Source organism: Microcebus murinus, chromosome 4, assembly GCF_040939455.1.
Source record: "Microcebus murinus isolate Inina chromosome 4, M.murinus_Inina_mat1.0, whole genome shotgun sequence".
Taxonomy (NCBI): Eukaryota; Metazoa; Chordata; class Mammalia; order Primates; family Cheirogaleidae; genus Microcebus; species Microcebus murinus.
Genome location: NC_134107.1, coordinates 104,424,195 through 104,450,234, shown reverse-complemented (window position 1 = coordinate 104,450,234; position 26,040 = coordinate 104,424,195). Strand labels below are relative to the sequence as shown.

The window sequence follows — 26,040 nt, the reverse complement described above, 5'->3', positions numbered from 1 at the left end:
TTTCAAGCTATATTACAAGGATATAGTAACAAAAACAGCATGATACAAGAACAGAGACACAGACCAATGAAACAGACTGAGAACCCAGATATAAAACCACCCTCATATAGCCATCTAATCTTTCACAAAGCAGACAAAAACATACACTGGAGAAAAGAATCTTTATTCAAATGCTGCTGGGAATATTAGATAACCACATGCACAAGAGTGAAACAGAATCTGTATCTTTCAACTCTCACAAAAATCAATTCATGGTGGATAACAGACTTGAACCTAAGGCATGAAACTATAAGAATTCTAGAAGAAAATGATGGAAAAACTATTATTAACATTGGCCTAGGAAAAAAATTTATGAAGAAGACACCAAAGGCAATCACAGCAACAACAAAAATAAATAAATAAATGGGACCTGATCAAATTAAATGCTGTTACACAGCCAAGGAAACTATCACAAGAGCAAACAGACAACCTACAAAACGAGAGAAAATATTCATATGTTACACATCTGATAAACAGCTGATAACTAGAATCTATATAGAACTCAGGAAAATCAGCAAGAAAAAAAATCAAACAACCCTATCAAAAAGTGGGCAAAGGACATGAACAAAAATTTTTTTAAAAAGATAGACTAATGGCTAACAAACATATGAAACAATACTCAACATCTCTAATCATCAGAGAAATGAAAATCAAAACCACAATGAGATATCATTTATCTCCATTGAGAATGTCTTTGATCAAAAAGTCCCAAAACAATAAATGTTGGCATGGATGCAGAGAGACAGGAACACTCATACACTGCTGGTAGAACTGCAAACTATTACAACCTCTGTGGAAAGTATTATGGAGATACCTCAAAGAGCTACAAGAAGAACTACCATTTGATCCAGCAATTCCATTACTGGGCATCTAGCCAAAGGAAAAATAGACATTCTATAAAAAAGACATCTGCACTAAAAGAAGAACTACCATGTGATCTTGCAATCCCACAATTAGGTATCTACCCAAAGAAAAATAAAAGACATTCTACAAAAAAGACATCTGCACTCGAATGTCTATAGCAGGACAATGCATAATTGAAAAGATGTGGAAACAGCCCAAGTGCCCATCAATACATGAGTGAATTAATAAAATGTGGTACATGTATACCATAGAGTTCTACTCAGCCACAAAAAAAGAGGGGGATCTATCACTTCTGGTATTATCCCAGATTGAGCTGGAGCCCATTCTACTAAGTGAAGTACCACAAGAATGGAAAAACAAGTACCACATGTACTTGATGTAACCATCAAATTGGTATTAACTGATCAACACTTAAGTGTTATAGCAGTAACATTCATCAGTTGTCAGGCAGATGGGAGAGGGGAAAGGGGATGGACATATAAACACCTAATGGGTATAGTGCAGACTGTCTGGCAGGTGGATACACTTGAAGCTCTGATTTGGGTGGCACAAAGGCAATATATGTAACCTAAACATTTTTACCCCTGAAATATGCTGACATAAAAAAAATAAGAAAAAAAAAACCCAAATAAAACAAATACTAATTGTTCACACACAAAAACGTCTGTACTAGGAAAGAAGGAAGGTTGGAATTGATGATTTAAGCTTCTATTTTAATAATTTAGAGGTAAAAACAGGAAAGATAAAAATCTGAATAACTGATTAGTATTTAAGAAATTCAGATTAGAACTAAAAGAAATTGATAACAAAAGAACTGTAGAGACAGCTAATGAAACAAAATGTTGGTTCTTTGAAAATATAAACAAAATTGACAGGCCTCACCCTAGATGAACCAAAAGCAGAAAAGAAAGGACTTCAGTAAGCTCAATTGGGAATGAAAAAGGGGAAATTACAGTTGATACCATAGAACAGAGATAATACAAAATATTATCTCTGAATACTGTAAAAACCTCTATGCACATAAACTTGAAAACATGGAGGAAATGGACAAATTCTTAGAAACACATAGCCTCCCTAGGCTCAGTAGGAAGAAATGCAGTTTCTGAACAGATCATTATCTACTACCAAAATTGAAGCGGCAATAAAAAAACTTACCACCAAAAAAAGTCCTGGATCAGATGGTTTAACACCCAAATTTCACCAAACCTACAAAGAAGATCTAATAAATATCCTGCAGAAATTATTCTGTGACACTGAGAAGGAATGAATCCTCCCAAACATGTTTTATGAAGCCAACATCACCTTCATACCAAAGCCAAGCAAGGACTCAACCAAAAAGAAAAACAAAAAAGAAAATTACCAACAAATATCCCTTATGAATATAGATGCAAAAATTCTCAGTAAAATCCTAGCACATAGAATTCAGCTGCTCTTTAAAAAAATAATCCATCCTGACCAAGTGGCCTTCATCCCAGAGATGTAGGTATGGTTCAACACATGCAAATCTATAAACATAATTCACCAATTACATAGAAGTAAAAACAGAGACCATGTGAGCCTCTCAATAGATGCAGAAAAGCATTTGACAAAATTCAATATCATTTCATGACAAGAATGCTTAACAAAATAGGCATAGACAGGATTTACCTCAAAATGATAAAAGCCATACATGACAAACCCACAGCCAACATCATACTGAATGGTGAAAAATTGAAACATTCCTGCTTAGAACTGGAACCAGAGAAGTTTGTCCACTATCACCACTTCTATGCAACATAGAGCTACAAATCCTAGCCAGAGCAATCAGATAATAGAAAGAAATCAAGGCTATCCAAATAGGGTCAGAAGAGGTCAAACTATTGCTCTTTCCTGATGATATGATCTTATATTTAGAAAACCCCGAAGATTCTGTCAAGAGACTACTAGAATTGACAAATCAATTCAGCAATGTCTCAGGTTATAAAATCAATGTACACAAATCAGTAGTATTCATATGTGCCAACAACAGTCAAATTGAGAACCAAATCAAAGACTCAATACCTTCACAATAGCAACAATGAAAATAAAATACATAGGAATATATTTAACTAAGGAAGTGAAAGACCTCTACAGAGATAACTACAAAACTCTGAGGAAGGAAATAGCAGAGGACATAATCAGATGTAAAAACATACCATGCTCATGGATTGGCAGAATCAACATTGTCAAAATGTCTATAATACTCAACGTCATCTATAGACTCCATGCAATCCCCATTAAAATACCAATATCATTTTGCACAGATCTAGAAAAAAGAATTCTATGCTTTGTATGGAACAAGAAAAGACCCTGTATAGCCAAAGCAACCTTAAGCAAAAAGAACAAATTGGGATGCATCAATTTATCAGACTTCAAACTATACTACAAGGCTACAGTAACTAAAACAGCATGCAATTTGCATAAGAACAGAGACATAGGCCAATGGATCTGAACAGAGAACCCAGATATAAACCCATACTTATATTGCCATCTGATATTTGACAAAACAAGCAAGCATCTCTCTTCTTCCCATTACCTGGGGAAAATTTTTCATACATGACCATCAAGTTTGTTTGTTGTTTGCAATATGTCCTTTTTAAGCAGTTTAAAGAACTTACTGTCTGTTCCTAGTTTGCTAAGAGGTTTATAAAATTATTACTACTTGATGTTTTCTTATATGATTTTTTATATTTTATAAGAAACCCTGTAAGATTGATGTCATTACTTCCTTAAATGTGAAGAACAGTGAAAAGATCTGCAAAAATATTGTAGCTTGCTTTATGTATCAGAATACAAATAATTCTGAAATGTTCCAGGTTCTCTAAAAAAGAATATGTGTTATTAGCTTTTACATGCTGTGAGATTATATTGTATATATATATCTTCTCTATCTTTGTTAATTTTTTATTATTGTTTTAAAGTCAAGATCAATTTATTATATTTGTTCATATATTAAGATTATATTAAAATATATTTTACCTAGATTACATCAATAATGAAAGTACTCATTTTAAGTTTAAAGTTCATCTAAATTAATTTTGATAGATGCATACACTGGTGAAAGCAAGACCACATTATTGAAACATTGTCATCATCCTAAAGTTTCTCATGCCTCTTCCCCGTCAATCTCCCATATCCCACTGCAGTCAGCCCCTGACCTCATTTCTGTCATCATACATAAGTTCTGCTGTTTAACAAGTTCGTATGAATGGAATTATACAATGTGTACTCCTTTATGTCAAGATCTTTTTGCTCAACATGATGTTTTCAAGATTAATCCATGTTGTTGCATATATATGTGATTTATTCATTGTTATTAATAGTTTACTGAGTAGTATTCCATTCTATTCATATACCCCAAATCATTTATCTGTGCATTTGTTGAATAGTTGGGTTTGTTTCCAGTTTGGGGTTTTTAGTAACAAAGCTGCCTTGTACATTTTTATATGTGTCATTGTGTAGACATATGTTTACATTTCTCTTGAGTAAATACTGAGGAATAGAGTTGTTCAGTTATATTCTAACTATATGATTAGTTTCTAAGAAATTATCAAGTAGTTTTCCAAAGTATTAATAGTAGTAAAATATTACATCTCTCCTCACCAGCTATGATTGAGAGCTCTGGTTGTTGCATATCCTTGTCAAAATCTGGTACTGTAAGTTTTTGTTTGTTTTCTGTTTCTTTTTTTCTATTAATTTAGTGTGAATGTGTAGTGGTATATCTATTCCCTTATGAATAATAAGTTTAGTATCTTTTCATGTGCTTATTAACTATTTGTATATCTTCTGTCATATATCAATTGAAATAACTTTCTTATTTTATTTTGATCTGTTGACTTAATTTATTGTCATGTTGATATTATTTATATATTTTAAATAAAAGTCTATAGTCAGATAAATTTATTGTCTTTGCCTTACTCTTAATTTTCTCAATAGTGACTTTGGACATCACATTTTAATTAGGATAAACCATAATTTATTAATATTATATGATTAGTTCATATGCGTGTATCCTAAGAAATCTTATTAGATTAATATATTAAAATTTTTCTTCAGTTATGTTTTCCAGAAGTTTAATAGTATAGTGTTTATTCTTAGATTTGAAATTTACTTCAAGAGTTTTCTTTCTTTAGGTGTCAGCTATAACATTTTAGATATTCTGTTTCTTTTCTTCTATTCAAGTAAAATTTCTTTGGAATTTTATCTTGATATGTGAAATGACAAAATTATCAATTTGCTGCTTAACATAATGGGGGTTACATTTATAATTTTAATTCCCTAATTTTATCACTCTGCCTTTTACACAATCCTAATTCACAAAAGAAAAAAGAGATGAATGGAAAAATTTAAACATTATGGATTCCTGTTTCTGTATTTGAAGTATGCAAACATCCCTTATTTTCCAATTGAAGCATGTTGTAAGTGAAACAGCTACAATTACCACTGTCATTTTCAGAGTGCTAAACTTCTGCTAATTTGATGATGATGGTATTTTATTTGTCCACATTTATCATCTAGTGTATCATAGGATGAGAATATGAACAGAGACACTTTGAATGTAAAGACTGTTCACTTAACCACTACTCACCCTGTTTCCCTCAATCACAAGCAGAGGCATTGGGTCCAAGAGCTATAAACCTGCTAACAGTAGGACAATTCAGCTAATAGATCTACACAATTAATATCTTTGGTGCCATTTCATTTTAATAATAATCATGAACATCTGAGGATTTTATGTACAAACCCAAATCACCTGATTATCATTGAAAAATTTGAAAGATGTAACAATAATGTATCTCTGTTACTCTTGGCAGAAGGTAGCTGCTGGTCTTATTAAAGGTTACTGACTGAAACTGTTTCTGCTCTCCTTGGTTGGCCCTCAGCAAATTTCTGTCATTTTCTTTGACTTCTCTAAGTTTTTAAGTGTGTGAGGATCACCTTAGAAAAATAGACTTAAAGATCACCGAATGTTCAGACTAAAATATCTATGAAATAATATTTTATATAAAGTAATGTAACCATTTGATATTAAACTGTAAAATATTTATTAACTAAAATATTTCATAGGTAAAGCTACTCAGAGTTATTATTATAAAGAAACCAAGGAGGAACCTCAATCATGAATCCTTAATATGGGGCAAAGGCAATTGAGAAGAGCAATGAAATCCCTCCAAATACTATGTTTTTTTCTTCCCTGCAGAAACTGACCAGAGAGGAAAATGACAGCAGGAAACCATTCCTCAGTGACTGAGTTCATCCTGGCTGGGCTCTCAGAGCAGCCAGAGCTCCAGCTTCCCCTCTTCCTCCTCTTCCTCGGAATCTATGTGATCACAGTGATGGGGAACCTGGGCATGATCACACTTATTTGGCTCAGTGCTCACCTGCACACCCCCATGTACTATTTCCTCAGCAGTCTGTCCTTCATTGACCTCTGCCATTCCACTGTCATTACCCCCAAAATGCTGCTAAACTTTGTGACAGACAAGAATATCATCTCCTATTCTGAATGCATGGCTCAGCTCTATTTCTTCAGCATTTTTGCCATTGCAGACTGTCACATGTTGGCTGTAATGGCATATGACTGCTATGTTGCCATCTGTAGACCCTTGCTTTACAATGTCATCATGTCTTATCACCTCTGCTTCTGGCTCACAGTAGGAGTTTATATTTTGGGTATCATCGGATCAACAATTCATACAAGCTTTATGTTGAGACTCTCTTTGTGTAAGACCAATGTGATTAACCATTATTTCTGTGATCTCTTTCCACTCTTGGAGCTGTCCTGCTCCAGCACCTACATCAATGAATTACTGGTTTTGGGCTTGAGTGCATTTAACATCCTGACTCCTGCCTTAACCATCCTTGCCTCCTACATCTTCATCATTGCCAGCATCCTCCGCATTCGCTCCACTGAGGGCAGGTGCAAAGCCTTCCACACTTGCAGCTCCCACATCTTAGCTGTTGCTTTCTTCTTTGGATCTGCAGCGTTCATGTACCTTCAGCCATCATCAGTCAGTTCCATGGACCAAGGGAAAGTCTCCTCTGTGTTTTATACTACTGTTGTGCCCATGCTGAACCCCCTGATTTACAGCCTGAGAAATAAGGATGTCAAACTTGCCCTGGAGAAAATTCTGGACAGGAAATTGTGTTCGTGAACCAGATCAATGTTACGTTGTCACATCAAAACAGGACTGAAAACCCAGATAAAAAATCATCCACATATAGCCACCTGATCTTTGACAAAGCAAACTAAAACATACATTGGAAAAAAGAATTCCTGTTCAATAAATGCTGCTAGAAAAATTGTATAGCCACATGAAGAAGACTGAAACAGGATCTGCACCTTTTATCACTCACAAAAATCAACTAATGATGGATAACAAACTTAAACCTAAGGCAGGAAACCATAAGAATTCTGGAAAAAAAATGTCAGAAAAACTCTTCTAGACATCAGCCTAGGCAAAGAATTTATGAAGCAGACCTCAAAGGGAATCACAGCAACAACAAAAATAAATAGATGGGACCTGATGAAATTAAAAAGCTTTTACACAGCCAAGGAAACTATCATTACAGCGGATACACAACCTACAGAATAGGAGAAAATATTTGCATGATTTACCTCTATTATAGGGCAGATAACTAGAATTTATATAGAACTCAAGAAAATTGAAAGAAAAGATTCAAACAACCCCATTAAAAATGGGCAAAGCACATGAATAGAAACTTTTCAAAAGAAGATAGACTGATGGCCAACAACCATATGAAAAAATGTCAACATCTCTAACTATAGGGGAAATTCAAATCAAAGCCACAATGAGGTATCATTTAACTCCAGTGAGAATGGCTTTGATCAAAAAGTTCCCCCCAAAATATGTTGGTGTGGATGTGGAGAGATAGGAACATTCATATACTACTGGTGGGACTGCAAACTAGTACAACCACTATGGGAAGTAATATGGAGAAAGAACTAAAAGTGGACCTACCATTTGATCCAGCAATCCCACTACTAGTTATCTACCCAGAGGAAAAAAAGACATTCTATAAAAAATACATTTGCACTAAAAGTAAAGCTACCATCTTATCCTGCAATCTCACTATTAGGTATCTACCCAAAGATAAAAAAGATATTCTTATGAAAAAGACATCTGCACTTGAATGTCTATAGCAACACAGTTTACAACTGCAAAGATGTGGAAACAACCCAAGTGCTCATCAATACATGAGTGGATTAATAAAATGTGGTATATGTATATAATGCAGTTCTACTCAGCCATAATAAAATAGTGAATTAATACCTCTTATATTATACTGGATTGAGCTGTAGCCTGTTCTCCTAAGTGAAGTATCAGAAGAATGGAAAAAGAAATACCACATGTACTCACCATTAAATTGGTACTAATTGATCAAAACTTATGTGCCCATCGTAAGCAACATTCACTGGGTGTTGGGCAGGTGGGAGGAGGAAGGAAGCCATAGGTAAACTCACACCTAACAGGTGTAGTGTGTGCTGTCAGGGGCATGGGAATGGGAATGCTTGTAGCTTTGACTTGGGCAGTGCAAAAGCCATTTATGTAACCAAAGCATATGCACCCCCGCAATACACTCAAATAAAACAAAACAAAATAAAACAAAAAACCAAAAAATAAAACAGGACTTTGGTTTGACTAGATATGTAATTTGTTAGGTTTATTGTTCAAATTTTTAGAAATTCAATGATGCTTGACTATGTAACACATTTCCAAAATTTCCCCCCAGTCTGTTTTCTTTGAACATATATTACACTGACTCTGTCTGGGGAAACACTAAAAGTAAAATCAAAAGACTAGTGAGTTTAAAGAAACCCTAGTTTTATTTTTTATTCATAGTACAAACAACTACTTTAACAACAAAGATTATGATGACTATGATAAAGAAGAGGATAGCAACAACATAGTGAGATTTCATAAAATATCAAGCACTGTGCCCCAAACTTTAAGTGCACCTCTTTATTTAATATTTAGGGTATTCCCTTAGGGGAAGAATTATTATTATTTCCTTTTTACAGATGAAAAAAATTGAAGCTTATTTGAGTCAATTCACAGGGTCTCAAACATAATAAGAAATTGATCCTAGAAAGTATGACACCAGGACCTGTGATAATACTCAAACGGGTACTCGGTCCAGGTAACAGTGGTTAAGCCTAAGGATGCCTAAGAATTTTCTTCTACACATCAAGCATCTGTAGTTTCCTACAAGACTGTGTTGCTTCCCTATGGATAGCTTCATGATTGTTTTATTTCATCAGCTATGATGACAATAATCAAACTCTTTCAAATTTATTATGATGAATGAAAACTAGAGCAAAACCAGAAACTTATTCTACCCTTGTTACAGAGACTCATTATACATTATACCTGACAGCAACAATTTCTGTAAAAGCAGCCCAAACAACACTGCCTTATCTTTATACCAGTAATGCTGTGTCTATTTATGAGGCAACTACTCTTGGCAGTCAAAAATCCAGCTAAGTTGTATTGATTCCATGCAGTTCACGCTTCTTTGCCCCAGAACTTACAGTTGCCACAGTTGATATTTCACGTCAATTTTCTTTTAAAAAATATCTTCTCTCTACTCATATTATTGGAAGAATGATAAAAACATATCACCCTTCCATATCCATTCATACATTGCAGTCAGATATTTATTCTCACATTGATTATTTGACTTAAAAGTCATCATTCATATAAAGTAAGGGAAAATGGCCATGATTACAACTTTTTTCTTAGGCAGGATTCCTAGTTCAGTGTGTTGGACAGCATATGTGCAAACATATTAACAGTGGACAAACAAAACAGTGTTCTGGCATAGAACCTGGAATTATGAAACCTGAGCTTACATAGAAAATATAGACTAATCAAAAGGCAGTAGACTCATCCTGGAAGAGGAGAAAAGCTCACGCAGACTCAGAAGGCAATATCACATTCAGGCGAAACAAATAAGCACCCAGGATGGAAGAATAGGAAGAAACAGTTCATAAGCCACATTTGGCCATTACAAGACATCACTGTTTATCTTAGTGAGCAGAGCTGCTAAAATCTTTTTAATCAGGGTATGACACATTAGCTTCGCATGCTAATAATAACACATGCCATGGAAGATACATGGACTTCAATAGAAAAAAAAGACTACTGAGAAAATATTGACTATAACTGCTATTCTCAAGAACCTGATTCTCTGAGAAATGGAAATTTGGGGGGAGTATTTGTCTCTGTGTTATTTGGTACTATGTTATTTGGTACATATCTAAATTCAGGATATAGCTATTTAGCACAGCCATCAGAAGTGCTCGATAGACTGTCAAAAGCGAGGATGTTTGTTATCTTAAGCCCGAGAAACAGAAACTAAACAGTTACAGTTGTGGATGCTGACTTGTGCTGTACACCAGCTTCAGAAGTGGTTCTGAGACCAGACTGAGGGATGTGCTCTTCCCTCTCAGAACTAAGGACAGCAGAATATCTGGTGCCTACAACTCCCAACACTAGCATTAGTGTCATTTTTCTCTAAGTTGAAGAGAGCAATTTGCGACTAAAATTTGACATTGCAATTTCCAAACAAAGGAAAGGTGACTGTGTTCATCCTATCCTTGTGATTTGGGACTATTAGGATTAGAATTAATTGATATAAGATGACAAACATCCCTTTTAATATATTTCCATTCATTCATAAAATATTTTTAAGCATTTTTGACGTGCCAGACAGTGTACTAGTGACTTGGGATATAGAGGAGAATAAGTTTGAATTTATTTATCATCTAGTTTATAGTCTAGCTCACAGTCTAAAATTGTACTGTGGTAGAAATTACAGGTGGCTTTCTGAGCTTGTATTCAGCAGGTCTAACCTGTTCCAAAGAGTTGCGAATATCACCCTGATGACGTAATTTTAAATGAGACTTGGAAGAAATAAAATTTCACCAGGCAATTGAGAGACAGGATTTAGTAAGACTGTTTAATCTGAGGAGAAGCACAAATAAAAATGTAGCTACCTAAGAGAATGTGACATATTCCAGAAACTGAAAGGAACCAAATGTGAACTAGGTCTGAAGAGTATGGAATATTCGTATGTTACCTTAAAAAGCAGCATTGAAGAAGAAAGATCCTTTCTCCACGGTCCCCGAAAGTGGATTGTTCTGTTTTATTTTTGAGTGTATTCAATAATTACAAATAAGTACATTATTTCATTTCCAAAAACTCAAACTGTTAGGATACTTTTCTTATATTGAGTAAAAGTTGTATCCTTCAATCTTCTAAATACCATACACAAATCAGTCATTCTTCTCTTTAAATTCCCTGCAGATATACAAAGATTCTTGCTAATTATTCATTATTTTAGAATATTTCCAAGTTCTCCACAGCTTCTATGTGCCTTTCATTTTCTTGGTATCTGTCCTTAAAAAGGACATCCATAACTAAATAAAAAACTCAGGATATAAAGCAGTGCAGCACAGTGCTCCCTAGCTTAATGGCACATGTAGAAAATGGTAATATTTGTGTAGCACAAGGCCATGGCACAGATGTGCTCCAATAATGGCATTCCAATTCCATGAAACTAAAGTTGGGAAGCTATGCTATGGCTCTCATGAGGATTATTACCCATCAAATTGTAGACACTGTATTTTTATAATTATAATCTGAAACAAATTATTAACAAGCCATTTAGTTTATGGCTTAATAAGTTAATAAAGAACTTTCATCTGATTTTTTTTCCCACATAGATTACGCTCAAAACATATACAATGGGAAAATAATTTTTTTTCTTAAGCTGAATTAAGAACTTCAATCTTTGCACTGCTAAATTTCAACTTATTTGTATGAACTTTTTCCTGGGCTTGGATTCATTTGTGTAGTAGATGTAGTACATTCAGGCCAAGGTTATAATAACATGGGAGGTTTTGTTGACCAGATGTTAGGGACTGACCTTTCACAACCCCACCGAACATAAAAGCAAGGATGCAATCACACAAGAGGAGCTTTATTTTCTGGCTAGCCAGGGTCCGAGCCCTAGAGCACCAATGCAGTGGACACTCCTTCGCAGGCAAGGACCCCGACTGGTGTAATGGCATGCCTTTTTACCCCCATGGCACACAAGCGGTGCACAAGCCGATCACGCATGGATCATGCCTTGACCTTTAAGATGATTGGTTGCCCACTATTGTCCTTCTAATATGATTGGTTGTCCCCTATTGCCTGATGGGCCAGTTGCCTGTGCTTCAATGACCTCATCCCATAATTCCCCCTACAGCGGTGTAATAAGCAAGCAATGACCAGAAACAAAAGTTTGCCGTTAGTTCATTGCCCCACCCAAGTAAATTCCCGACAATTAGAAAAATTCCTCTGCCCTTCCTGTGCCCTACAAATTCCTCTGCCCTTCCTCTGCCCTACACAGAGAGTGTGCATCATACTTATCATGGAAAATTAGCAACCTCCAAGTCCAAGCTTAACTAAACAAACAAAAATTTCACACAGAGAGTCAAAGTCTCAACCACTTTTTTTCTTATTGCATTCTCAACTATCCTCTTTATAATTCAAATAAGTAAAAAGGATAGGAGAGAGGGAGAAAAAGATAAAGAAGGAAGAAAGAAGAAAAAGAAGGGAAGAGAAGGGGAGGGAGGAGGGGAGGGGAGGAAGGAAGAAGAAAATGAAAACATAGCATTCTTAAGTTCTCACTTGAAGCATGCCACTGCATTGAATATTTGGTTTCTTAATCCAATAGTTCCCAAACTTGGGTACTCATTAGAATCACTCAGTAGCTTGGTTTGTTTCTCTTTTTGCTTTAAATAATTTTGGTCTTTGAATGTTTAGATCAGAACTCAAAGGTTCTGATTCACTGATTCTGTTCTTGTATTAGAAATTTCTCCAGATATATTGAGAAAACTTTGAAAGTTGATCAATAAAGAGTTTGGAGAATATTTTCACATTTCCAACAGCAGCTAAGAAAGAAACTAAAATAGGCCGGGCGCGGTGGCTCACGCCTGTAATCCTAGCTCTCTGGGAGGCCGAGGCGGGCGGATTGCTCAAGGTCAGGAGTTCAAAACCAGCCTGAGCAAGAGCGAGACCCCGTCTCTACTATAAATAGAAAGAAACTAATTGGCCAACTAATATATATAGAAAAAATTAGCCGGGCATGGTGGCGCATGCCTGTAGTCCCAGCTACTCGGGAGGCTGAGGCAGCAGGATTGCTTGAGCCCAGGAGTTTGAGGTTGCTGTGAGCTAGGCTGATGCCACGGCACTCACTCTAGCCTGGGCAACAAAGTGAGACTCTGTCTCAAAAAAAAAAAAAAAAAAAGAAACTAAAATAAAATACAGGTGCCAAATATTGGAAGAGAGGTGGTGACAATGATTTAAAGTAACTCCACATATAATTGAAAGTCAAGGTAATAGTCAAAAGTTAATAATTCGGAAAGAAAGCAATAAGAAAAAATTATTTGGAGCTATGGAGGTAACCTTCAAAACTAGAAGCAGAAACTGTTTATTGCAGCTATTATGCAGACATTAAGTTGTCTCTAGTGACTAGGACTAAGAGTGTAGGGAAGGTAATACAGGAACTATTCCTTTTTGTTATAATTATGTTTAGAGTTTTACATTCATCATTTTTATAAATACTATCACTTCCCTAGATGATGCTGATTTTCAGTGATTTGGGGAAATCCTGGAGTTCATTAACACTCTTTGTGTTCAAGTATGTTCTACATCTGAGTGTAAAGCAACCAGCTCACATAACTCTACCTTATCCATGAGCACACTATGAAAGCCTGTGCCACCAGCCTATATAAATTGAAGATGAACCGTGTCTATATCATATTCATCTTGAGCAACTAAAATACTGGCTTTGACATAAAATTCCTTTGACTTGAGACAAGTTGGATTTTAGAAAGGAAGGAAGGCACTTACTGATCTCATATGTGAATGTTAACTGAATTCAGATACAAGGAGAAAGAAATATAGAACACGAAGTATAACATATCCTTTACGTGCTATTCATATGGATTTCTTGTTGAGTGTCATCCCATTTATTGAAACATTGCTCTCTTCACTACAAAGCAATGTCATCTGTCATAAATCAAGTATCTGGGTATGTGTGTGAATCTAGCTTTGAATTCTGTATTTTGTTCTGTTAGTCTATCTCTATCCTTATGGCAATATGATATCATCTGTGTCTTATAATGTGCCAAGACCATATGACAGCATAATTTACAGAATTTTGTTCTTCATGGTTGTTGTGGCTATTTTAGACTGCATGCATTTTCATGTGAAATTAGCACTCCACCAGAAATATTATTGCAATTTTAATTTGGATTATATTGAATCTATAAATATAGAAACACTTGTTATCATTGTAATATTGAATCTTCTAATTTGTGAACATGGTAAATATCACCTATTATTAAGATTCTCTTGAAAATTTCTCAATAATTTATAATTTTAAGTATGCAGAGATACATTTGGTATATTTATTTCTAGGTATTTCCTGCTAAATTCTTGCTATTATAAGTGATACGATTTTTAGAAAAAAAAATATATGCATTTATTCAATTTTGTCACATAAAACCTCACATATTTTAATATAAGAACCCAGAAGGTTCAAAGGGATAAAATTGAAAGTGATATGCCAAGCAAACACTAACCAAATTAATTAAATATGGTTTTGATAATTCTAATATCAGGCATAGAAGCTTTAAGCATGATGCATTTCTAGATATCAGAGAAACATTCCATAATGATAAGGGGTGAATGTCCAAGGTTGCCTAAAACAGTAAGATCTCAGAATCCTAAATTTCTATATGACCCACAGCATAGTTCCCAAGTTTTAAAGCAAAAATGTTGATGAAATATTAAAAACAGATTAATCAAAAATTTGTGAGAGACTTTAATATATATTCCTCTGTCAATAGCTATCAAAACAGAAGGCCAAAAATAAAATCACCATGGCTATAAAAGATGAACACCACAGAAATAAATTACACATAACTTAAATATATAGACCACACAATTCTAAAAGGGCAGAAAACTTTTTTCAAGTGCATTTGGAATATATACAAAAAAGGACAATATGTTGTAAAATAAACGAAACTTCAACAAATTTCAAAAACTAAATATCACAATTCAAAAATTAAATAATTTAATGTTTATTGACCACAATTACATTGATAGTAATTTTCAAAAGGGTTTTTTTTTAAACATTTGATTTTATAAATATTAATAATATATTTTAAATATTCTATGGACAAAAACATTAGAAGAGAAATTATAAAATATTTAAATGGAATTATATTGACAATTTAAAACATTAAAATGTGAGATGTAGCTGAAGAGAGTAATTTGAGAGGAATTTGTACATTATAGGTATATGTTAGAAAAACGAAGAAAGATTGAGACAATTATTTCAGCTTCATTAAAGAATTTAGGAAAAAAACAGGAAAGCATACCTAAAATATATATATAAAGAAAAGGAATAATTAAGTTATTAAGAATAGTTTAAATAGAAAATGTACATAAAATTTATGAAATTATAAAGTAGTCTGTTATAAAATAATTAATAAAACCGACAAACTTCTAGCATGAATAATCAAGAGAAAAATGAACCATACATTATTTATTTCAGGAATGAAGAAATAAAAATATTACATATCTTATAAACATTAAACAAAAGTGAAAGAGGCTAGGTGTGGTGGCTCACACCTGTCATCCTAGCACATTGGGAGATTAAGGCGGGAGAATTGCTTGAGGCCAGGGGTTAAAGGCCAGCATGGGCAACATAGTGAGACTCTGTAAAAAAATTAAAAATTAGTGGGTCATGATGGCATCCACTTGTAGTCCCAGCTACTCAGGAGGCTAAGATGGGCTTAATTACTAACAAACCCAAACTGGAAACAACCCAACTCCCTTGAGCCCTGGAGTTTGAGACTGCAGTGAGCTACTATCCTGCCACAGCACTCCAGCCTGGGCAAAAAAACAAACAAAAGAAAAATTAAAGAAAAGGGTATGAAAACCATTTGATCATTTTCAAAACCTTGAAGTATTAATTTCAGGGAGCTGAAAAGAAAGACAAAAAATCTGAATATTGACAGCTATTTCAGAAACTTAATCTGTTACTTAAAATCTGAATAAAAAGAATATCAAAGGTCTACATTGCTTCACTGGTGAACACTTCCAAACATTTGAAGGTAATTATTGTGTAAAGTATTCCAGAATTAGAAATACAGGGAACTTTTTCTACATCTCTTACCAAGTAAATTCTGAAGAAAAATGATTACAAGAAAGGGAAATTAGGGGTCATCTGTTTATGACTACAGAGAATACACATTAGTAATTACTTCTAGTGACAGAGACACACACTCACCATACACAGAGAGAATGTTTAGTTCAGATATGCACTAGTGTTTGAACATTCTAAAATTAAACATGATTTTATAAAATTTCTTTTCCACTATTCAACTTGCATTCAGAAAACTTATTTATTTCTAAGATTTTTTATCTATTTTATTGGATTTTTCTATCTACTCTATCATGTCATCTACAAATAACACTTACATTACTTTCTTTCCAATCGTCACTATATTATTTCTTTTTCTCACTTTGTTAAACATGCTAGTCACCTCAGTACACTGAAGAAAGGAAGGGAGAGAGCAAGCAGGCATCTCTCTTCTTCCCATTACCAAGTTTTCACATTTCACCACTAAATTTGTTGTTTCCTACATGTGCTTTTTATTTTTATTTACTTATTTATTTTTTTTTTGAGACAGAGTCTCGCTTTGTTGCCCAGGCTAGAGTGAGTGTCGTGGCGTCAGCCTAGCTCACAGCAACCTCAAACTCCTGGGCTCAAACAATCCTACTGCCTCAGCCTCCCAGGTAGCTGGGACTACAGGCATGCGGCACCATGCCTGGCTAATTTTTTTCTATATATATTAGTTGGCCAATTAATTTCTTTCTATTTATAGTAGAGATGGGGTCTTGCTCTTGCTCAGGCTGGTTTCGAACTCTTGACCTCAAGCAATCCGCCCGCCTTAGCCTCCCAGAGTGTGAGGATTACAGGCGTGAGCCACCGTGCCGGGCATACATGTGGTTTTTAAGTAACCCAGAGGAACTTACTATTCCTGATTTTCTAAGAGGTTTTTTAACCACTTCCGTACGAGCCACAGATGAACGGACACAGCCCAGCGTCGGCTGTAGGAGATAGCCACAGATGAATGCGCCCAGCGACTTTAGCCTACAGCAGTGATATGAAGGCGCACAGCCGGGCATCGACTTTAGCCGACAGCCGTGATATGACTTTTCTAATTTTTCATTTATCAAAATAAAATTGTGAACATTTAAAAATAATGTAATGAAAACATAGATGTATATGTTCTCTATTCTGATTTACATTACAAGTAAAGCTGCCTGTAAAGAAAAACAAGCTGTCGGTGCTTTAAAGATTTCCTCATCACACAAGAGCAAAACAGATCTGTCATCAATGCACAGCACAGACTATCGTGCTAAGAGTGCCCGCTGTGGGCAAGGTTTGGGGGCTGGTGAGCACTGTACCGAAGTGGTTAAAAATCATTACTATTAAATAATGCCTCTTTTTCTGTAATTTAGAAGAAAACTTAAAAGATTGGTGTTACTACTTTCTCAAACATGAAGACCAGCGAAAACATATGGAAAGGTTTGGCAGCTAACTTTATGAACCAGCATTTGAACAATTCTGTAAAGTTTCCATGTGCTCTTAAAAGGAATATATAAATAATATCAGTTAGTTGTTGAAGGCTGTGAGATGATAGGTATAGAAAGCTATTCAAATTTGAGTCTCGTTCAGATCTTCTTTGTTTTTGCTGATTCTTTATTAGATTTTTCAGTTTTAAAAATAAGATTTTAAATTTATTTTATTATATTTATTATAGTGACATCTTATCAAGATTATATAAAAATATAATTTAAATGATATTACATCAAGAAAGACAGTACCCCATTCTAAGAGTAAAGTTCACTTAAATCAGTTCTGACAAATGCATATACTATACTGGTGAAAACAACACCTTATTATGGAAACATTTCCATTATCCTAAAGGTTCCCCATGCCACTTCCCTCTCATTCTCCCGTATCACTGCAGTCAGCCCCAGTCTGTTTTTCTGTCACTACTGATAAGTTCTGCTGCTTTAGAAGTTCATATAAATGGAATATACAACCACATTCTCTTTTTTGGTTTGCTTGTTTTGCTCAACATGATACAGTCAAGATTTACCTGTGTTATTGCATGCATCTGTGATTTAGTCCTAGTTACTGACGAATTCCATTCCATGCACATGCCACAATTCATTTGTCTATCCACTGATAGAATAGTTCACTTGATTCCAGTTTGGGGTTGTTATAAAACTGCCACATACATTTTTGTATATGTCATTGTGTACATGTATGTTTTCATTTCTCTTGAGTAAATACCGAGAAGCAGAGTTGTAAGGAATACTTAAATGATTTAAAATCATCATAGTTATGACTGAAATATTTTCATGTGAAATAATTTGATATATTTGAGGTGAAGGTTACATTGCATCAATCGATGTATTTCATTTTGCTGCAGCTGTCTATATTTCTCCTCATTTGGTGAGATTCTATTGCCATTGTTTCTTCTCTTCATGACCTTTTGATGCCATTTCCTGTGTGGGCCTTTATCTCATATGCATCACTGAGACACAAATTAGATGATATACTAAAAATGACATGGACACACAGACCCTTTAATGCCAGATTTCTTCTATCTATTACTTCAGCAGCTTAATTGGAACTTCATTATCTGAGTTCTTGCCCTGTGGTTAGCCTTACCCAGTGGAACTAGAGACTGTGTATAAAGGATGCAGTTTCCTCCTGTCCCTCAGGGAAGCCATATTGGTAAACACTACATGCTTTTCTCATGAGGTGCTAGCAAAATTGAGTACCTCCTGAGAATTGTGTGTTATTTACAGCATCTCAATAGCATATTCCAATGTTAGCTGTTCGTTCTTCCTATTTGACTCAAGGTTATAAAAACTACTTAAAAATCAACAGATTAAAGCTCCACATCACATAAAGCATTTTAAAATAAAGTCAATTAAAGAAATTATAATTATGTCTCAAAATAATATTTAATAAATATTTTGCATAAACACATTAATTTTTAAAACTTTTAAATAATTTGTTTTTGTTTTATATACAACTATAATCGTCTCTATAATGCACACATATCTATTCTTACTAAACATTTCCCTTTTATTTTTAGAAGAAAAGGAAGTCATTATATCCCCTTTTTTGGTTCCTTAAGAATGCTTAGTGGGTTCATGGCAATAGATGCTTTTATTCAGTTTCCAAATCAAAATGTTCTAAGCATTATTATTTTATACTACATTATAATATTTAATATAGTTAGTGAAGGTCAATAAATATAAAAATTTTGAAATCTTACATAATGCATTGGTTCCAAGGGTTGTCATAACAAAGTACCCCAAACTGGGTGGTTTTAAACAATTGAAACTTTTTTCCTACTTCTAGAGTCTAGAAGTCTGAAATCAAAGTGTCAGAAAGAGCTCTGAAGAAGAATCTGTTCCATACATCTTTCTTACCTTCCTGTGATAGTACACAATCCACCCTATCATTACTTTTCCAATAAAAACACAAACAACAATGATGATGTAATAACTGTAATCATAAACATTATTTTTTGAAGTGCTGTTGAATTCAGGTTGCTAGTATTTTACTGAGGATACGTTGCATCTATATTCATAAGAGTATTGGCCTTGGAGAAGTGAGCTTCATTGCAGGGATGCAAGAATGGTTCAACATACATAAATGAATAAATGTGATTCATCACATAAACAGAAGCAAAATCAAAGATCATATGATCATCTCAACAGATGCAGAAAAAGATCCGACAAAATCCAGCACTGTTTCATGATAAAAACCTTCAAAAAACTAGGTATGGAAGAAACACATCTCTAAAGTATAAAAACCATTTATATGCCAAACCTACAGCCAACATCATGCTGAATGGGAAAAAGTTGAAATCATTCCCCCTAAATTCTGGAACAAGATAAGGGTGCCCCCTGTCACCACTTCTATTCAACATAGTGCTGGAAGTCCTAGCCAGAGCAATCAGGCAAGAGAAGGAAATAGAGGGTATCCAAATCAGGAAAGAGGAGGTCACATTATCACTTTTCACTGATGATATGATCTTATATGTAGAAAATCCCAAAGATTTTACCAAGAGACTCATGAAATTGATAAACTCAGCCAAGTCTCAGGTTACAAAATCAATGTACGTAAATCAAAAGCATTTCTATATACCAATAACAATCAAGCTGAGAGTCCAATCAAAAACTCAATATATCACTTAACCCTGGTGAGAATGGCCTTTATCAAAAAATCTCCAAACAATAAATGCTGGCGTGGTTGCGGAGAGAGAGGAACATTCCTACACTGCTGGTGGGACTGCAAACTAGTTCAACCTCTGTGGAAAGCAATATGGAGACATCTTAAAGCTATACAAGTGATTCTACCATATGATCCAGCAATCCCATTGCTGGGCATCTACCCAAAAGATCCAATGACACTCTACAAAAAAGACACCTGCACTCGAATGTTTATAGCAGCACAATTCATAATTGCAAGGCTGTGGAAACAGCCCAAGTGTCCATCAATCCAAGAATGGATTAATAAAATGTGGTATATGTATATCATGGAGTACTATTCAGCTCTAAGAAACAATGGTGATATAGCACATCTTATATTTTCCTGGTTGGAGCTGGAACCCATACTATTAAGTGAAGTTTCCCAAGAATGGAAAAACAAGCACCACATATACTCACCAGCAAATTGGTATTAACTGAACAGCACCTAAGTGGTCACATAGGTACTACAGTAATAGGGTATTGGGCAGGTGGGAGGGGGGAGGGGGGCGGGTATATACATACATAATGAGTGAGACGTGCACCATCTGGGGGATGGTCATGCTGGAGACTCAGACTTGTTGGGGGAGGGGGAGAAATGGGCATTTATTGAAACCTTAAAATTTGTACCTCCATAATATGCCGAAATTAAAAAAAAAAGTGAAAAAAAAAACTCAATATAATTCACAATAGCTACAAAGAAAATAAAATGCCTAGGAATACACTTAGCCAAGGAGGTGGAAGACCTCTACAATGACATCTACAAAACACAGAGGAAAGAAATCACAGAGGACACAAACAAATCATGCTCACGAATCGGTAGAATCAACATTGTTAACATGTCCATACTACCCAAAGTGATTTACAGATTGAAAGCAATCTCCATTAAAATACCAATGTCATAGTTTACATATCTAGAGAAAGTAATCCTATGCTTAGTTTGGAACCAGAAAAGAGTCTGAAGACTCAATCTGTAGGCACGACATTACCAGACTTCAAACTATACTAAAGGTTGTAGCAACCAAACAGCCTGGTATTGGTACAAAAATACAGACATAGACCAATGGACCAGAATAGAGAACCCAGACATAAAAACATCTATCTACAGCCAAGTGATCTGTGACAAAACAGACAATATGCACACTAAGGAAACGAAGTCCTGTTCAATAAATGCAAGTACTACTATTGTTCCCATTGAAGAAATCCAAGCTTGAAGGCTTTACATAACCTGCTCAGTGTCTCAAACATAATAAGCAATCAAGACTTAAACAAAAACCAGGAAGTTGCTCTAGAACTCATGATTTTATGCACAGCAGTACTCCAACTCCATGAAATTATGTGTAGGTTAAGGACTTTCAAAGAATTAATTCCCTTCTATACACTAAGCATTCTTATTTCTTTATATGACTGTTTGTCACCTGAATATCTTTATGGTATTATCACCTTTGTTTTTAGATATAATCAAAATACTTCTTATCCATTCTGATCAAAGCAAAATGGAGCAGAACTATGGCCTTTTTCATCACACACACAAAAATTATAATAGATGATAGCAATCATGTGAATACAAGCATCTCAAAAACTGTCTTTATATCAGTCATGACATGGCGGTTTATGAGTGAACTGCTCACAAGACCCATAAATCCTACTAAGTTATGTTATATCTATAAAATTTATGTTCTTTTATCTCATAATCACCATAAGGAAATGATAAAAATAAAAATATCTTCTGAGCACATAATGACCTATACCAAGGCAGTTATGCATATTGATGCTTTTTCAAGTCAATTTTACCTTTACAATATATTTTCTCTCCTTATTTTCAATGATTTCCTGCTTCTGAGTAATTAATACCTCTAAATATATCTTTGTTTAAATTTGTGTATATATAAGGTATACAACATGATAATTTGATATACACATGCACAGTGAAATAATTCCTATATATTCAAGCAAATTAACATATTCATGACAATTCACGACATCAAAGTTATGATTTCTTATCTTTTCTTGGGGGGGATGGTGAGAATACCTGAAATCTACCCTCTTAGCAAATTTCTAGTTTATAATAAAGCTTTATTAACTATAGTCATCATATATATACACACACATATATATTATGGAATATTACTCAGTCTTAAAAGGAGATCCTAGCATTTGCAACAACATGAATGAATGTGGATGGCATTATGCTAAGTGAAATAAGCCAGATGGGAAGAAAAAAAACCCCTGACCTCTCTCATATGTGGAAACTGCAGCCTTAAATGATATCCTAATATTCACCCGCCCACCTACTGTCTCTCTCCAATTCAAGCCATCTTACATAATATTTTCAGATTCATACTCATGGGTATGCTCTGTATTACTTAGGTGATACAGAAACTTCTGGTGCTTTTTTATTATTCATCATATATTGATTTCCTACTGCTGCTGTAACAAATTACCATAAACTTAGTGATTTAAAACAACACAACTGTGTCACCTCATAGCTCTAGAGGTCAGAAGTTCAGTAGGTTAAAGCCAAGGTGTCAACAGAGTTGGTTTTTCTCAGGTGGTCTGAGGGGAGAATGCCTTTCCTTGCCTTTCTCAGCTTGTAGAGGCTGCAGGCATTCCTAGGCTTGTCATTACATCTATGCCACACTCCAAACTCTTGTTTCTGTTGTCATACCTTTTACCAACTCTGTTCTTCCTGCCTCCGTCTTATAAGAACTCCTGTGATTACATTGGGCCTATGCAGATAATCCAGGAAAACATCTCTATCTCAAGATCCTTAAATTAATTTCATCTCCAAAGCCCCTTTTACCATTTTCTAACATGTTCACAAGCTCTGAGATTCAGACATGAACACCCTTTGGGCAGCATTATTCAGACTAGTGTACCAAAATGGAGTCGCTTATGTCAAACCCTAACAAACTGGAGCCAGGAGGCCATGAAAGAGGAGCATCCATGTATGCCTAGGAAGAGAACTACTATAAGGACTCTCTAAAAAAATACAAACAATTTTAAAAATTCTAGATAACCTGCCTACACGAGGACACTTGCTTAACAATGGCTGTCTCCACCAGTGAGCCAACAACTCCTGCAAGAAGCCACTGTAACCAATTGTTTTTGTTTCAGAATAGCTTACATGGACTTCTCCCTTTTCTCTTGTAAAAGCTTCCTCTTCCCCTGCCCCCTAGATATGCCTATGATTCACCATAGTATGCATATCCCAATTGCAATCCCCTGCTGTTTGCAAATGTACGTTATGTTTTGAAGAACCTGTCTCTGTTATTATTTAAGTCGACATGACACCTGTGCACTCTTTGGTTCTCAAAGATTCACTTCCATCCCACACGAAAGACATATTCACCCTTTTACATGATCCCCAAAAGTTTCAACCGATTTTCAACATGAACTCCAACCCAAAATCTCACCTAAGTTTCATCAGATCAAAAATCCCAAATATCATCATCGATATAATTTAAATAAGGATGGGTGAGAATCTAAGTATGATCCATCCTGGGGCAAAATTCCTCTCCATCTGTGGACCTGGGGAACTGGAAAAGAAGTCATCTGCTCAGAAAATACAATGATGAGATGCCAGCTATAAACATTGCCATTCAACCAAGCTCCAACTCTCTTTTCAGTTTCCTATTGTTCTTATTCAGCACTCTGAAGAGTCAGCCATACTCCGCTCACCCAGGAATTAGTATGGCTGACACCATAGCATTCCCCTAAAAGTATCCCAGAGTCCTGTGGCTATTACAATGCCACACTGAAGACAGGCTTTATGAAGCCTAGGAATGGTAGAATTTGCTTGAATCTAAAAAATTTTATAGTGGTAGTAAGTTAAAACAAGGAATCATCTAACATCTTGATTCTCAAAGAGTGTTTTATACACCAGCAACATTGGCAAAAGGTGGGGGAGTTCATATAAATTCATAATCTCATATTGTACAGTAGACCTACTATCTGAATATTAATAAGAAGACCCTTAAGTGATTCTCTGCACAATAAAGTTTGAGAAACATCTCTTTATATTTAACAAATATTGATATGTACTCCTAAATTTAGAGATTTTAATTGTATGGAGTGCAACCCCAGTATGAATTATTAAAAATCCCTTGGTGGATTTTTAAATGTGCAGCCATAATAGAACCACTACTCTAGACCAACCCTATTTCTCTTCAACAATAATCTAATCTGATTTATATATACTATTTTTTCAGAGATCATAATATAATCATTTATTTTCTTGATTGATATTTAATCTATGACCCCTTCCCATTTTTTAACATAAAAGTGAAAAAAAAAAAAGAATGGGAAACATATTTGCTTCCTACTAATACTTCCTTTAATTATTCACATAAAAAATTAGGAATCAGATTTTAGATCAAGAGGCCACAAAAGTTAAATATTACATCTATTCTCTAAGTTATTACATTATGAGTCCTAAAATACAATTAAAAATAGATTTGACTTTTGAATCAAGTATATATATTACCTACTTACACATAAAACATATTTTTGTGCAAGGAAATAGTTTATTAAATTCTCTAACCCTATTAACAGTAAGATATGACTTGCCAAGATGTGCCTGATCCTCTAAAATCTCCTAATTATAGTGTGGAATGTGAACTAAAATCACTTAATAGGAGCTTATAAAAAATGCAGAATCTCGAACCCCACTCAAATCTATTGCTTTTTTTTTTTTTTTTCCCCACTGTGGTCTTTATTAGCCATAGACACTTCGCATCTCTACTCACGCCGGTACAGAAACGCAAGGGAATCTTTTAAGGCTCATGCAAACCAAGTTGTCAAAATACAGCATAGAAATCTGAACAAAGACACGCTTCCTCCACCCGCAACCTCCGTGGTGACCCGCAGTCTTCGCAAGAAACGCTGCGTCCGCAAGGTTCGCCGCAGGCTCAGCCCCGGGCGGCGGGAATGGGGCGCCCCCGGGCGGCGGGAATGGGGCGCCCCCGGGCGGCGGGAATGGGGCGCCCCCGGGCGGCGGGAATGGGGCGCCCCCGGGCGGCGGGAATGGGGCGCCCCGCCGTGGGGCGCAGCGGCCTCCCCCTCCCCCCACGCTGCGCGCCAGCTGCACTCGCGGAGCCGGCGCCAAGGCCGGGCCTGGGGCCCTGGGGCCCGCCACGCAGCGCCGGGGCAGCCCCGCGGGCTTTTTCCTGCCAGAGCCGAGGACCCTCCGTGTCGCCGGGAGCGAAGTCTCGGCTGACTGTAGCCGGGCGGGGGCTCTGCCTTCAGCCTCATCTCGGGCGGGTCTGTCATTGGGATTCGGCTAGAGACATTTACGTTTTATGTATACGATCCAACTCCTCTTTAAAAGCTCCTAGGTGACCAGCAGTCTCTACGGAAACCAAGCAAGCACACGCACCGACCTCTGCTTGCGCGGCTGTCCCGCGGTCCCCGCGCGGAAGGCGCCGTGGCCCGAAGGCAGGACGCGGCGGCGGCAGAGGAGCCCGCGCCCCGCGCGCACAGACCCCGCTCCGGCGCTCCGCGGCCCAGCGCGACGTGAGGTCCAGGTTTGTGTACGCCCGCGTGCAGCACAGTCGAGCCAGGTGGGTTTGGGGTTGAGACGCCTCAAATGCGAGTATGAAACGCTCCAGCAAGCACTCGCTGTCCCCTTCCCATCGCCCTGACAACCACATCGCGCCCCCTCGCTCCGTACAGCCAGAGCCCGCAGGCC

General features: G+C 36.0%; 1 protein-coding gene across 1 annotated transcript; it reads left to right on the top strand.

Annotated features, from left to right (window-relative positions):
• The first annotated feature begins 6,125 nt into the window (after positions 1-6,125).
• Positions 6,126-25,569, top strand: LOC105881593 (olfactory receptor 8G3). Its single transcript, XM_076001422.1, has 2 exons — positions 6,126-7,068; positions 25,073-25,569. Exons 1-2 carry the CDS (start codon positions 6,141-6,143, stop codon positions 25,567-25,569), a joined length of 1,425 nt encoding a protein of 474 aa, XP_075857537.1. The 5' UTR covers positions 6,126-6,140.
• The last annotated feature ends 471 nt before the right edge of the window (positions 25,570-26,040 follow it).

Bases quoted from the DNA above. Each gene is read 5' to 3' on its own strand.
- LOC105881593 (XM_076001422.1), top strand. From the start codon at position 6,141: ATGACAGCAGGAAACCATTCCTCAGTGACTGAGTTCATCCTGGCTGGG. The intron at 7,069-25,072 runs GTTCGTGAACCA...GGTCTTTATTAG, and splicing joins AATTCTGGACAGGAAATTGT to CCATAGACACTTCGCATCTC.